This window comes from Amblyraja radiata, chromosome 14, assembly GCF_010909765.2.
Source record: "Amblyraja radiata isolate CabotCenter1 chromosome 14, sAmbRad1.1.pri, whole genome shotgun sequence".
Lineage (NCBI taxonomy): Eukaryota > Metazoa > Chordata > Chondrichthyes > Rajiformes > Rajidae > Amblyraja > Amblyraja radiata.
Window position 1 is genome coordinate 9,056,457 of NC_045969.1, and position 16,207 is coordinate 9,072,663.

At 41.1% G+C, this 16,207-nt stretch overlaps 1 protein-coding gene across 3 annotated transcripts in view; it reads left to right on the forward strand.

Moving 5' to 3' along the window:
* The first annotated feature begins 200 nt into the window (after positions 1-200).
* The window catches only part of brwd1 (bromodomain and WD repeat domain containing 1), a 71,012-nt gene continuing 55,005 nt past the window's right edge, over positions 201-16,207 (forward strand). For 2 of the 3 annotated variants that reach the window (XM_033032467.1, XM_033032468.1), the window contains exons 1-8: positions 201-1,119; positions 1,236-1,294; positions 1,396-1,425; positions 1,653-1,712; positions 5,040-5,190; positions 13,841-13,939; positions 14,032-14,192; positions 14,996-15,217. In XM_033032467.1, the coding sequence (XP_032888358.1) occupies positions 1,071-1,119; positions 1,236-1,294; positions 1,396-1,425; positions 1,653-1,712; positions 5,040-5,190; positions 13,841-13,939; positions 14,032-14,192; positions 14,996-15,217 (831 nt within the window). In that variant the 5' untranslated portion in view covers positions 201-1,070. The remainder of the gene's footprint in view (positions 1,120-1,235; positions 1,295-1,395; positions 1,426-1,652; positions 1,713-5,039; positions 5,191-13,840; positions 13,940-14,031; positions 14,193-14,995; positions 15,218-16,207) is intronic. The other variant, XM_033032469.1, reaches the window with a different exon arrangement.

The following is a 16,207-nucleotide window of genomic DNA, read 5'->3' on the forward strand; positions in this document are numbered from 1 at the left end:
CTTGTTATTTTGTAAATGATAATTATAATCTCGATTACAAACTAAAACATATCCTTGGAGGAGGATTATTTTTTGATCACTTCGGTGCCTTATAGAGACCCGAGCTAGCTAGCAGGGAAGGTTAGGATGGAACAGGAAGACCTTTGATTACGAGTGACATTGTCAAACAATGAAGGCCCCGATGCTTTGGATAGGAGCAGAAGTACAAGTTGGATCTGAAAAGTTCCTCGCTATTTGGATAGAAAATAATATTATGCAGTACACAATACATTTTCTTTCATTCAATTACACACCTAGGAAATGTTTTGTAATTTGAAATGCGACAGGTCGGAGAAGATCGCAAGGAACTTAACTCCACTGTTAATAGAATATAATTTAACGACTGTAATTCAGCGTTTTTTCTGCTCCTATCCAATGCATCGGGGCCTTCATTTAGTTTAGTTTCTTACTTGTAGAGATCAAATAGAATGGATGATGACCAAGGCCAGCGAAGAGCCTTTTGAAAAGGTGAATTCTAACCGCCGTTGGCCCGGCGCCGCCATCTTGCGATGACGTGACAGGAAGGCGGCAGCGGATCGATATAAGCCGCTCGACTCCATTTTATTCACCCTTCCTCACTAAACCTGCCCGAACAAAAGCAGTGTGTTTCCTGCATCAACACGGAGGCTGCGATTGTTCTCGTCTTTAGTGCTTACTATCACCCCAAAAACAAAAGTGGCACCCGTTTCCTCTGCAGACGCTGCTGGGGTTGACGTATTACACATTTTAACTTACACCCTCCCCCAACCCCGTCACTGATGCCTGGGACTCTTTTCCCCTCCCGCGCATGTGTACGGCCGACTGAGGGCGGCCTCAGCACTCCCTCAATGGCGTCCGAAAATCTTGATTAAAGAGACTGGAGGCGGCCGGGCCCAGGGCTGAGCAAGACACCGGCGGGACACTTTTTTTGTATATAAAAGCACACATATGCGAGAAAAAAAATCCAAAAAATATACACAATTACAAACAAAGACTCACGTATTAAAATCCATCTTTGAAATTCAAGTACATATTTTAAAAAACAAGGAAACATGGCCGAGACAACCGCTACCTCTACTAAAGTCTCTCCATTAGAATCAGGTAAGTTACACTACAAAAAGAAGCTTAAAACACTTCAATTGTTTTTTGTTTCTTTTAAAAAGCAACGCTGTTGAAGAATAAAGAACCTCTTGTCTTTCCCCCCCTCCTCCTCTCAGAGCTCTACTTCCTAATCGCTCGCTTTCTCTCGGCCGGTCCTTGCCGAAAGTCGGCGGAGGTGAGTGGATTTTCCTTTCAATTTCATAACTTCAACAACAGGACAGCCACCTTCAGTTGATGTATGCCGACGGATAAAATATTCTCCGTCTCTTTTGGCAGGTCTTGGTGCGAGAGCTGGAGGAAAAAGAGGTGGGTAGACGGAGAGATGGTGGCAGCGACCGCTCAGCTCGTCTTCTCTGTGCTTTACTCCGTTTGCTGCTCCTGTTCGGCCTCTTATGTCACTCCAATGCTATCTGATTTGACGGTTCTTTCTTCCCCCCTCTCTCGTTTAAAAAAAAAAATCACCTGAGATGGATATTTAAAGACTTGACATTTTACTTTTTTCCTCCTTATAATTTTTCCCTTCCCCCTTCCAGCTGCTCCCAAAGCGTCTTGACTGGGAAGGTAACGAGCACCACAGAAGCTATGAAAACTTTGTAAGTGATTTTTAATTTTAATATTGTATAATTGATATTATAAAAAGCTGAAATGTTTTATTTTCATAATTTAATATTTGTGAGTGGTATTTGCATAGGTGTGAGATATTAGGCAACTGTTTGCCTCTTTTTTTTACTTTGGGGGGTTATTTTGGGGTAAAAGGTGTTAAAACTGATAAATGATTGAAACTAAATTTATTACACTTTTCTCAAAGTGGGAGTGGTTTAGTACACATCATTCTTCAGGCGTCAGCACTACATTATAAGCCAGGACCAATGGCAGGTTCGCTTTCTTTAACAACAGAATGTCTGTTCTGTTTGGTGAGCCAAGCTCTCCGATTGGCCGACGAGAAAAAAATTGGTCCCTTAGGCTACGCATGCGTCAAAATTTCGGCACCTTTTAATATTGTGGGCAGAGTTTCTCGCGAGGCAGCAAAATGACACGTTTAAATAAAATTACATAGTTATTCATTGCTGGCAGATACGTTTCGAAGGGTGGGAAAATACAGATAGGAAAGGTTTAGAAGGATCTAATAAAAAGATCTGCAGATGCTGGTTTATCCCAAAGCAACTCATGCAGATACTCTGGAGAAAATGGATAGGTGACGTTTCGGGTTGGGACCCTTCGGACTGATTAGTAAGGGAGAGAAGTTTTTTTTCCCCTCCCCATTCTCCCAACTAAAAGCAGTCTGGAGAAGGGTCATGACCCAAAACGTTACCTGTCCATTTTATCGAGAGATACTGTAAGGTTTAGAAGGATATGGGCCAAACGCAGGCAGGTGGGACTACTGTTAATGGGGCATCTTGGTTGGCATGGGCAAGTTCGTCCAAGGGGCCTATTTTCCTGATTCGACAGATGCTAAAGTTGGAAAGATTAAAAAATGCTGGAAAGGGTAAAACAGGTAGCATCTCTGGAATGGGAAAAGCTAATGTGCCCACAATCTTTCATCAGAACTTAACAAAAAGGTTTCTGATGTAAGGTATGGACTTGAAAAATTAGAAACAAGAAACCATGTATGCACGTTTACAAAAAAAGATATTAGGTGCTCGAGTAACTCAGCGGGTCAGGCAACATCCCTGGAGAGCACAGTCTGAAGAAGGGTTCTGTCCCGAAGCATCACCTATTCATGTTCTCCAAGGATGCTGACTGACCCACTAAGTTACTCCAACACTTTGTCTTTTTTTTTTAACCTGAAGTTCTCCAGCAATGCTGTCTTTAGTGCTCCTTTTTCCCAGCATTTTGGTTTGATTTAAATGATCCTTGGAATGAAGGTCAAGGACATTAATGTCAACCTGCCTTTCCATCTAAATGTTGATATGTTGTTCAATTGCTATGGTCTTAATTTGGAAGCAGTGTCTTGATTTTAAACCGATACTTACAATTATCCATCAGATAATAACATGAACCAATGTTTTCATTTTCCCAAATTCTCTTTATTACTGTACTGGGTCATTATTATTTATTATTATTATTGCTTTATTTATATAGCACATTTTAAGTCAACTTGCATTGACACCAAAGTGCTTTACATAAATTAAATAATAAATTTACATACAAACCATAGAAAAAGGTTAACAATAAATAAAGAAAGAAAATGGACACAACACATTATAGAGTTCAACACAAACATCCCCCCACAACAGAATCAAAAATGTCCACTGTGGGGAAAGGCAACAGAAAGTTAAGTCCTCTTCCTCTGAATATTTCTGATCTCCCTTGCTTACATTTTCTCTGAAATGTTGAATGTACAAAGCTAATGTATGGTAAATAAAACGCTAACATTTTAAAGTGAGAATTTTACATTTTGAATATATATTTTTTCTACGTGGTTTAGTGTTGCAGCCTCACCAGCCCTGGGTTTAATCCTGATGTGCAGGGCTGGCTGTGTGGAGTTTACACATCCTCCCTGTGATTGATTAGGTTTCCCCTGGATGCTCCAGTTTTTCTTGCATCCCAATTGATGATTGGTAGGTTAGTTGGTTGCTGTAAATCACCTAATGTAGATGGGATTTTAGACGATTGAGATGGAGTTGATCTTCTTCTTTTCGAGTCTTTGAAGCTGGTTGACTATATGACAGTTTCCCATTCCTTTACACAGTCCTTTGCGTTTTTGTTGAACACTGCAAGATCCTTTGAGCTGCACTGGTTGGGTAGTAGGGGGCAGACAAGGCAGTGCTGCATTGTATGGTCCTCTTCTCCACATTCACAGGTGGTTTGGCCAGTTTCAAAGCCCCATCTGGCCATGGCAGCTTTTGATCGCCCTGTTCCTGTTCTCAGGCGGTTGAGCGTCTTCCACTGGACCCATGGTGCTTCTGAGCCCGGAGGGAGGGCTTCAGAAGGAGGGATACCCATGTCAGTAGGAGGGGGGTCGTCCTCAAGCCTTTTTGTCCATAGTTGGAGTCTGGTTTCTTCCCGTGATGTTATTACGGGCTGGACATGGCTGAGAAAGCTTCTCCTGGACTTCAGCCGTTGGGCCGGGGGTACACGTCCATAGAGGAGGTGGCGTTCATCACTGGTGGCCTTGGTCATCTCTACTCGGCTGGCGACTTCCCGTCTCACATCAGCAGGGGCAATGCCAGTGAGGAGGTGCAGGTTGTTTATGTTGGTGGGCTTCAAGCAGCCAGTGATTGAGCGGCAGGTGTTATTCAACGCTGGGTCTAATTTCTTGGCATGGGATGATCTCTCCCAAACAGGACACGCATACTCCGCAGAGGAGTAGCACAGGGCCAGAGCAGTAGATCTTACTGTGTGTGCTGTGGCTCCCCATTTGGAGTTGGTCAGCTTCCGGAGGATGTTATTTCGGGAGTTAACTTTCAGTTTGGTGTTTTTGACGTGTTCCTTATAGGAGAGAGTGCGATCCAGTGTTACACCGAGGTAGACAGGGTTGGTGCAGTGCCCAAGAGGTGTTCCAGACCATGTGATGTTAAGGGGTCTGTTTGCTTCCCGGTTCCTGAGATGGAACGAGCAGGCTTGGGTCTTCGCAGGGTTTGCGTGTAGGTGGTTGCGCTCGTAGTAGAGGTGTAGCTCATCTAGGGCTGAGGTGAGATTCGCTTCTACAGCTTCAAACGAACTCAAAGATCTCCAATGTCGTATGAAAATTTACACTGAAGTTTCAGCTGAACAGTCAAAAATAAGATTTTTTCAGATCATGTTGCTGAATGCTGACAGGGATTTTAGAGTTGATTATTTTCTTCTTGTCTGCTGTATGTTCCTGTTACCCTTTGTGTAAACTAGCAGCTACACTAAAATTGTGTTCTACTGAGGTTTTCCTACGCAACCTTTAATGAAAGAATGAAACTGGAGACAATTATTTTGTGTTATTACAGGTTTTATCAAATCGCCATGTGCCCCCTGATTATCTGTTGCGGATATGCCAACGAATTGGCACATTGCTGGATAAGGAAATTCCTCCAAGTGTGTCTGGAGTACAGTCCCTTCTTGGAGCTGGGCGACAATCGCTACTTCGAACTGCAAAAGGTAATGGACCCAATGAACTGTTCATGATGGGTTTTTGGATAGTTCAGTTGCTGAGGAAAAATGAATAATACAGGTGACCCCAAATTTACAGGGGGGGGGTGGCAGTGGTGGTGCTGCATTCTTGGAAAATGGTCCACATCGCAATTTACTGTAATACAAAGTTGCAAAATCTATGGATGAATCAAAGAATGCAAGTTGAAAATTATTGTTTGTTCCTTAGTCTTTTCACAGATTTGGTGATTGTGGAATATATTTTGTATCTCAAATTTTTGTTAGTTATTTGTGAATTGTGTAAGGGTGAACATCCACTTGTCTAACCGAAGAGCTGTAACTTGGGGTCGCCCATAATAGGCTGCAAATTTGTTTAAAATTAGTTAAATTCTAGCTGAGGATCAATTGGCTACTTTACTGTGCCACATTCAGTAACATACAACCATGCTTCCATTTGTCCATTGGCCATAGATGCCAATCCTTCCTTGGACAATGGATAAATTACTCTATTGTGTGCAAAATCGAGGAAGTTATCATGTTTACAAACACTGATGTTAAACTTCAGAGGTAATTTGGGCAATTCTTGGCATTGCACTGTGCCAAGAATTGATGAGGTACAGAAAGATTTCTGCAAATGATACTATGGATGCTGATGGAGAGACCAGAGAAGCTGGAGTTTTTAATTCTTAAAGCTGTGAAGCCACAGGGAAGATATAAATATAGGGATTAAAGATCATGAAGGACTTTAATTCAGCTAAAAAGAACCTGGTCTCAGTGTCAGCCTGATCTATTACCAGAGTAAGACACAAAGTGCTAGAGTAACTCAGCGGGTCAGGCAGCATCCCTGGAGAACATGGTTAGGTGACCTTTGAGGTTGGGAACTTTGTTCAGACTCAAGTAGGGTCCCGACACGTCATGTCACCTATCCATATTCTCCAGGCATGCTGCCTGACCCTCTAAGTTACTCCAGCAGTTTGTGTCTAGTTTTTGGAAGTCAGCGTCTGCAGTTCCTTGTGTCTACACTATTACCACAGTATGCAGGTTTAGAATAATTGCTTAAAATGGCCAAATTCAACGTATGGACATAATATTAAATTGTGTTAAGACTTGGACTGCAGAGGAAACAGGTAAAATTAGCTTCAATGGAGATGCTTTCAGTGGAAGAATGTAAGTTTGACTGTATTTTTCAGCACAGACCAAAAGAGGAAATTAATTTAAACATCCTGATATAATAATTTTTGATGGGAAAGTAAATACTGGCTTGTGAGGAAAAAGTAGAGAATCCAGCAGAGGCAAGATAGGCCAAACTGTTGCCTATGCCACTTTGTCACTTCATGGTTCTTGAAGTTTGTTTATTTCTAACATGAAATCATGATCTGGAGTAGAAATTGTAATTGTTTATTTTTATCTATTTTCCCACTGCTGCATCCACCCAACAATTGAAATGGAAGTTATGGTTCTCTTGTGTACTTCCATAAATCATAGGCAGAAATCGCTTTTAAAACATGGGGAGGGGGGACACAATGAGGCCTGACATCTCGGACAGGGATCGGCGACCTACGGCCCACGGGCTGGATCCAGTCCGTAGCCTGCAGGTGTTTTTTTTTTTCCTTTTAGTTTTCGCGACCTAGGAACTGCGGCCATTCCCGGGGCAGGCGAGCCGACCTGGGCGCGCAGACGACCTGGGAACTGCAGGTCCTTTGGCCTACCGTTTGCGCGCCGACCAGCAATCACCCCGTACACTAGCACCATCCGACACACTAGGGACAATTTACACTTTACCGAAGCACTTAACCTATAAACCTGCACGTCTTTGGAGTGTGGGGCAGGCGAGCCGACCTGGGCACTACAGCCAGTCCTGGGGCAGACGAGCCGCCCTGGGAACTGCAGCTAGTCCCGGGCTGCTAGATTCTAGGAGCTGGCGGCCTCCAACTGGAATTGATCTTGAGAGCTCCGGGCGCAGAGCCTGTGGACTTACCATCTTCGGAGGCTGTGGTGGCTGAATTCGGAGGCTGTGGTGGCGGTTTTCTGCAACATGTTTCACAAAACATGGGGGAGATTGCCCCCCCCCCCCCCCAGGATTTCCGCCCATGCTTCCATTTCAGGTCCAACCACTCCCGCTCGCAATATTCGGCTGCCATGTCTGCTTGAATATGTTGCATGATGCTTAACTGGTTTGTCTAACTTCATTATTTTCACAAGTCTTCTGGAGAGAAAATTGAAAGTTACATTGTTGGATGCCTGATTAGGGGGGAAGTTATTTAAAATATATATTTTTATCAGGATGTTTTAGTTCCATTTTCTTGCCGAGCATTGTTTAGTGACCATATGATCATGGAATTTTCAAATGGTAGAACTGATTCACAATAATTAAAGTCGTGGTCCTTGAGGTTTTCTAACATTCCTCTCATGGGACTGTCTCATAGAGTAATCTATATTAACACCTCAGGGTGTTGATTTGAGAAAGCATTGTTCCATTCCTAGAACAGGCCTACAATATTTACAGTGCCCTCCATAATGTTTTGGACAAAGACCCATAATTTATTTATTTGCCTCTGTACTCCACAATTTCAGATTTATAATGGAACAAATCACATGTGGTTAAAGTGCACATTGTCAGATTTTAATAAAGGGTATTTTGATACATTTTGGTTTAATCGTGGAAATTACAACAATTTATACATAGTCCTCCCCCCCCATTTCAGGGCACCATAATGTTTGGGACATGGCAATGCCATGTAAATCGAAGTAGTCATGTTTAGTATTTTGTTGCATATCCTTTGCATTCAATGACTGGTTAAAGTCTGCGATTCATGGACATCACCAGTTGCTGGGTGTCTTCTCTGCTGATGCTCTGCCAGGCCTGTATTGCAGTCCTCTTTAGCACGCTTATTTTCGGGGCTAGTCCTCTTCAGTTTTCTCTTCAGCATATAAAAGCCATGCTCAATTGGGTTCAGATCGGGTGATTGACTTGGCCACTCAAGAATTGACCATTTTTTAGCTTTGAAAAACTCCTTTGTTGCTTTAGCACTATATGTTTGGGATCATTGTCTTGCAGTAGAATGCACCATGGAATCTTGCCGGCCAATGAGTTTTGAGGCATTTGAGCTGATAGGATGTGTCTATACACTTCAGAATTCATTATGCTACTACCATCAGCAGTTGTATCATCAATGATGATAAGTGAGCCAGTACATTCAGCAGCCATACATCCCAGGCCATAACACCCCCACCACCGTTTTTCACAGACGAAGTGGTATGCTTTGGATCTTGGGCAGTTCCTTCTCTCCTCTATACTTTGCTCTTGCCATCACTCTGATATAAGTTAATCTTCAGCGATAAACGGAGCGGGCGTGGGTGCCCGGTAACCAGTACCTCAGTGGACTGTCGCCTGGACCCCCCGGTAACTGATTCCCTTGACAGCTGGTACCCGGCGACCGGTGTCCCAGGTAGGTGGGGGATATATGCCCCCACATTTGGGGGGGATATATCTATCTTCCCCCCCTCCCCCCCCATTTTTTGAGGTGCGGCATTGCCTGTATTATTATCCCCCAGTTTTTGGAGGTCGAGCAATAACAAAAATAATAATCACCTGCTCCTATCTCTCATGTAGGCTCTACATTATGTTAAAAATACTTCAAACAAAAAACATTGAAATCAAAATTCCTCAATGCACTAAATCACTAATACATCAAATTTCCCCTCTCACACCCTCCCCCCGAGGCCGGTGATCAATGATCGCTCAGCCCCCCCACTTTCAAAAACGCTCTGCGGCCCCTGCTCTGTATTTCTGTTCATGAAGTCTTCTAGCGGACAGTGGTCATTGACAAATCCGCACCTGACTCCTGAAGAGTGTTTCTGATCTGTCGGAGAGTTGTTTGGGGATTTCTATTTATTACAGAGAAAATTCTTCTGTCATCACCTGTGGAGGTCTTCCTTGGTTATTAGCTTCCTTGCGATTAGTAAGCTCACCAGTGCTCCCTTTCTTCTTAATTATGTTCCAAACAGTTGATTTTAGTAAGCCTAAAGTTTGGCTGACGTTTCCAACAGTTTCATTCTTGTTTCTCAGTCTAATAATGGCTTCTTTGAGTTTCATTGGCACAACTTTGGTCCTCATGTTGATAAACAGCAATAAAAGTTTCCAAAGGTGACAGAAAGACTGGAGGAAAGACGAGGTGCTGAAAGTTCTCTTACCCCTGAATTAAGGAAGCATTTAAACACACCTGAGCAATTACAAATGCCTGTGAAGCCATATGTCCCAAACATTATGATGCCCTGAAATTTGGGGACTGGATAAATGCAGCTGTAATTTGTACATGGTGAAACCAAAATGTATAAAAATGGCCTTTAATAAAATCTGACTATGTGCACTTTAACCACATGTGATTTTTTTTTATCCTATTGCGTTGTACAGAGGCAAATAAATAAATGGTGGGTCTTTGTCACGAATGTGATGGAGGGCACACAATCCACCGGGGGATAAATGTGTAATTATTTATGTACGCGTAGAACTGAACAAATCACAATTTTAATAATGACATTTTTTTCACTCCCCTGTCACTTTAAAAATTAGGGAGTTTTACACCCTTTGTATGTTTGACTATCCTGCAATTTTTCGAAAAGCTACATTTCTTTTGTCTGCTTGTCACTAGAATTTGATGGTTGTTTTAAACTGACTAACAGGAATTAGAAATAGTTGGGGAGCTTGCAACCCCTCAAGAATATTCCACTATTCAGTGAAATGGCTGACTGTCTCAAGTTCTGTCTGTCTCATTGCTGTTTCTTATTTTCACCAGAGCTATAATTATTGGGCATTTAGAGCAATTTATGGTTTTGGATTTTTTTTAAAGCTATCTAATTTATCATAACCTATGTTATTGCATGAAGATAATATCTTTTCCATGAAACAATTTTTAGATCACGTTTCAGAACATGTTAGCAATTGTGCAGCATTGTAGATTTTCTAAAATAAATTGTCTCGACAAATAAAATTCTGCATTTTATTTACCTTGTTTTGCTCATCTGGAAAAGTAGATAATTTTTTTAAATAATGAGCTTTACTGTGTATCCTTCAGAATTTGCAGTATAGTTTTATATTTTGTCCTTCCACAAGGGACACACTAGTGTGATATTAGGGAAGCTATGGTCCAGATTTTGCAGTTAGTTTTTTACAAAACAACACTGAGTTTATAGAAATGCAGTTTAATTAAGAAATCTAGGTTTCTGTCAATATTTGCCCCATATTCCACATGCTGTTTATTTTGTATCATCCTCCAGCATAATTCCAGATAATCTTGACAAGGTATTTTTGATTTATTATTCTATAAAGCAATTGAAAAAATGTAATGCTTTTGTCCATTGTGTTTTTACTAGCAAAATGATTGCTTAACCAGTTCCGTGTTTTTTAAAACTGATTTGAGATGTGTGTGCAATAAATTAAGTAGATAATGATTTATTTCATAACTATATCTTAAAGTCTTATAGCATCTTAAGATATGGAACAACACAAATTTATTTGGGTAGATAGTGGCAAAACAAAAGCTTAAAAATATTACGTTATGAAGGCTTGCCGTTGGTGAAAGTCCTTTGATCAGGAAATTATTAGATTAGGAAAAGGGAAAGTGCAACGAGACCTGGGTGTCTGTCCTTGTACATCAGTCACTGAAAGTAAAAGTTAAAAGTAAAGTGTCAAGCTGAGCAGAGGCAAAACAGTGTCAACAGCATTCCATCTAAACAACAGGGAAGCTAAGCGAGAGCTAGCTGTCTCCGTTAACAACAGGCGCTTGGACTTCCAACAAACACCCACTTACCTCGGCGTAAAGCTGGACAGGTCGTTACATTTCGTCAACACCTGGCTGGTCTCCGCGACAAGGTCATGGCACATAGTGGCCTCATCCGACGCCTGTCAGGAACAAGTTGGGGAGCCAGTCCATCAACTCTTCGCACCCCTGCCTTGGCTCTTGAATACTGTGCCCCAGTATGGAGTAGAGGTAGACATACTCGCCAGACACGAGACAGATACAAGCCTGAACAGCACCTTGCGAACCATCGCTGGGTGCCTTCAACCTACTCCAGTCGAGCAGCTCCCTATACTTGCAGGCATTCCGCCTGTAAGGATCCGAAGGCAAGCAACAACTCTGGCACTATCTCGTCGTGCCATGGACCCAGATCACCTCCTCCATCAGGCTATCAGCAGAGAGCAGAGGCCACCCCGACTGAAGTCCCGTCACCCCTTTGCTCCACATGGAAAACAACTCCTAGCATCCATCCAGCCAACTGTGATAGCACACTGGATAGCCACCAAGTGGTCACAGGAGTGGAAGGCAATCTCATCTCCATTACACAGCTACATCTCTTCACCAGATAAAAGCTGTCCATGGTCTGACCTCCCCAGAGGAGCATGGGTGAAGCTCAAAAGACTTTGTACTGGAGTTGGGCGTTTCAATGCCTGCATGTGGAGATGGAGACTCTGCCAGAGCCCAGCCTGTGAAAGCAGAGCAGAACAACAGACAGCCAACCATGTCATCTCTTGGTGCCAGCTCTACCACCCACCAAATGGAGCTCAGGACCTGGCAGACATTGACGCAGAGACAACCTAGCTGCTCAACACCCGGCTTGAGATCTAACTATTCCTTTGGTTTATGTTTCATTCGCAAGAAGAAGAAGACTGAATGTAAACATACAGGTACAGCAGGCAGTGAAGAAAGCTAATGGCATGTTGGTCTTCATAACGAGAGGATTTGAGTAAAGGAGTAAATAGGTCTTTCTGCAGTTGTACAGGGTCTTGGTGAGACCACATCTGGAGTATTGTGTGCAGTTTGGGTCTCCTAATTTGAGGAAGGACTTCCTTGCTCTTGAGGCAGTGCAGCGTAGGTTCACGAGGTTAATCCCTGGGATGACGGGACTGTCATATGAGGAAAGATTGAAAAGACTGGGCTGGAATTTAGAAGGATGAGAAGGGGATCTTATAGAAACGTATAGAATTATATAAGGACTGGACAAGCTAGATGCAGGAATAATGTTCCCAATGTTGAGGGAGTCCAGAACCAGGGGCCACAGTCTAAGAATATAGGGGAAAACATTTAAAACTGAGATGAGAAAAAACGTTTTCACCCAGAGAGTTGTGAATTTGTGGAATTCTCTGCCACAGAAGGCAGTAGAGGCCAATTCACTGGATGAATTTAAAAGAGAGTTAGATAGAGCTCTCGTGGCTAGCAGAATCAAGGGATATGGGGAGAAGGCAGGCTGATCATCTGTCTGTTGTGGATGATCAGCCATGATCACAATGAATGGCGGTACTGGCTCAAAGGGCCAAATGGTGGCCTCTTGCACCTATTTTCTATGTTTCTATGATCTTCTTGCTTAGCCAGCTTGAGTACTCAGAATTTCTTTTGCCATTTCCAATAGACATTGGGAAAAGTGGAGTCTGTGGCAGTGATTACTGAGATTTGTGGATATCTTTTCCCCAAGATTAACTGCACATTGTTACCTTCAGCTGACTGCAAAATCCAGGCCATTAGTTTAAAAGTGTCACACTGCAATTTATTTACCACTGGGCATATTGGTCGGTTTTTTTTCTGTGACTTCATGACATCAACCATGATATCTTGCAATAAATGTCTAGTGTTAGGATGTTCAGGTACTTTCTTTTCATTTTGAAATGATGAATTATCTTTAATGGTTTTCTAATGTATTACTGGAATTTTTAATGCTTTAATTCTATTTTCTAGAATTGTTGCCACAGATTTGAACACAAATCCAGTGTTTATGATAGGAGAGAAAGGGAAATTCAAAATATAGACCTATTAGTCTGATATTAGTAATGGGGAAGAAAAACTGGCATATTATTCAAGAAGTGGTATCTGGAAAAAAAAATAAAAGTTAGGTTGTGCAGTCAACATGGATGAATGAAAGATAAATCAACTTTGATATCTATTGATTTTATTGTGAGGCTTTAACTAGCAGAACAGACAACGTTAGCCAGTGGATGTGGCACATTTGAATTGCAGAAAACCTTTGAAGTGCAGGATAAGGTTGTAAAAAATAGAACATTTTGCAAAATTAATTGTGAAAATAGCTGGTTTCCACGATGGACTAGGTTGTGTCTACAGCTGTCTGCAATTCTTTGTCATCTTGGGCTTGCCATACCAAGCTGCAATGCATCGTGATATAATGTTTTCTATGGTGCATCTGTATTTCCTATCTCCATATTGCTATCCATCTCACCATTGTTTGTGATCCAACCCACTATGGTGGTGTCATCAGCAAACTTGCAAGTGGAATTGGAGCAGAATTTGGGAACACATTTGTAAATGTATGGTGTAAAGTAAATGTTACTTTAAAAAGAAAGTAAAGTAAAGCAAATTCATCTCACTTGCACTTTATGTGCAAATGATGAATAAAACGGATTGATTGGGTTTACAATTATGTAAATGGAGGTGTAAGTATTTCAAAATTTCTGACTGGTATGGTTGTATTACTGAATTTACTAATGTAATCCATTTGTACTGATTGCTTCAGCCATTTTCCTACAGCAGTGTTGTACCTGCTTGTGCCAGCATACTTTTGACCCTGATAAATGTCAGCCTTAATCAAATGTTCAAAGTGCTCTTACTTTTGGATTAATTTATGAATAATTTCACTCTTTGTCTTGTTTAAGATTGTAAACAGATAGTATGGAGAGGCTCAGCTTTTGCAACTCTTCACAGAGGGAGACCACCAGAAATGCCCATTCGTTATGGGAATCCACCTAGCGTTGGTAAGTGTGGGATCAGTATTGTGCTGCTTTGAAACTATATGTGACCAGAGATTTCTTAAAATATTCATCCTGGTGCAAAATTATTATTTCAGTGGAAAATGTCCGTGGCAGACAGATGACAGGAAGTGGACGTTTTGGTTCAGTTTTTCCAACCAGCACATATCAGCATATAAAGATGCATCGCAGGATACTTGGACATCTGTCTTCTGTATATTGTGTTGCTTTTGATCGCACAGGTCACAGGATCTTTACAGTAAGTGCAGCTTTGTGTGATCCAATTTATGTTGTGCATCGCTTTAAATTTTGTTCTCTTAATAATTGGAAATATTGAGTACATATCAAATGGAATGACATTTTAGTGAGCAGTGTTTACAGCTTTGATGCCAGATGTTATCAGACCAAAGGAAAATAATATTTTGGACTGCATTGAATATTTTGTACCACTACCCGCAGCACCCGGAGAAAGCGCACAAGGTCACAGGGAGAACATACAAACTCCGCATGACAGGTCTCTGGTGCTGTGAGGCAGCAGTTTTACCGCTGCACCATTATGCCGCACCGACTGAAGACAGTCCTGAAAAAGGTCCTTGGCCTCCTCAAATTACTTGTGCATTCTCTTTTCTTAAGTGCTTCATGTTTCACTCTTGTCTGTATTCAGAGCTGTGCCAGGTGCATCGTGTCTAATAAAAATTAGTAGTTCTGAGAGTTTCTTTTGTTCGCTATGATTGTCGAGAGACTTTGTCGGGGACAGATAGTTAATAAGGAAAAACTCTCATAAGGTTATTTTAACTGTTTAAAATACGAGCTTCATAAATGGCACCAGTCTCTGGTGCCATCATAGCCAAAAACAAGTTTATCAAAATTAATTTTGAATCTGTCCCAAATAATTGATTTTGGTATTGCAAATTCCAGATTGTTGGATATAGTTGGTCAGAATTACTGAATTTCTTTAGGTTAAATTGAAGAGTGGAAAATTAATTGAGGTAAATAGTAAATGGAAGGCTATAATCTTCAGGAAATTATATGGCAACACCTTAATTGATGATTACCTTCCAGGGCTCTGACGATTGTCTCGTGAAGATTTGGGCCACACACACTGGCCGATTACTCTCCACCTTGCGTGGCCACTCCACTGAAATTTCTGATATGGCTGTGAATTACGAGAACTCTATGTTAGCTGCTGGCAGTTGTGACAAACTTATTCGTGTTTGGTGCTTGAGAACCTGCGCCCCAGTGGCTGTGCTACAAGGTCACACAGGATCCATTACCTCCTTGCAGGTAACCTGAAAAAAGTATAAAACTTATAAAGTCTTGAAAACTCTTGTTTAAATTTTTGATGAGCATGTTTTCAAATTGCTTTTGCTCTCTTCTTTATTCTGCCATAATTCTTTTAATGTCCTGAAGTTTTCATTAAGCCTATAGCAAAATTACACAAAATGCTCCTGCAATACCCTGAATTTTTAAAAGCTGATTTCAATAAGTGAACACTGAAAAAATTTGCCTTGAGTTTACACAAAACAGAACCATGTTTATGCATGTTTAAAACTCTGGTTTATTCTGCCTCCATTTTTTTTTTCAAATAAGTCAGTTCAGAAAAATAATTGACAGCAAAGGAGTCTAAAATTGCATTCTGTAATTGAAAGTAGGTATGTCACACACTTTCCCCTTCATAATGTAAACTGGTCGTAGTAAAGATGTGATTTTCAAATGCCTTGATGTATAAAATATGTAAGGGCTGAAGATTCTTGTCAGAAAAACTAGTGACAAATCTGAAAGTTACTTTACGATCTGCTAATGGATCATTGTATCTTTCAATGTTTGATTATTTCTATTAAGATATGGCCGTTTTGCTATATAAAATCGATGGTGTGATACAAGGTTTTGAGAATTCAGAATTTAGCATTAGTAATCCAATTGGGAAGGTTGTTTTTCATTGAAGGTAGACACAAATGCTGGAGTAACTTATCGGGACAGGCAGCATCTCTGGAGAGAAGGTTTTTCATTGTATGGATATGGGCATTGGGTGCGGTTAGGTGGAATTAATTGAGTATTTCCATTATTTTTTTTGAAAGTTCATTCATGGCCACCATCTAACTTAGCGTAAATGGGTGAATGAATACTACATAAGCAGATAAATAGGTAATCAAAATTATTTTTAAGACCAGAAGAAGTTGGCATTTAAAATTAAGTATTTATTTGTTGTAGCTATATTAAACCAAATAAATATGGTTGATGTTTTGTTTGAGCCTAATGTATAGGTATGATTAG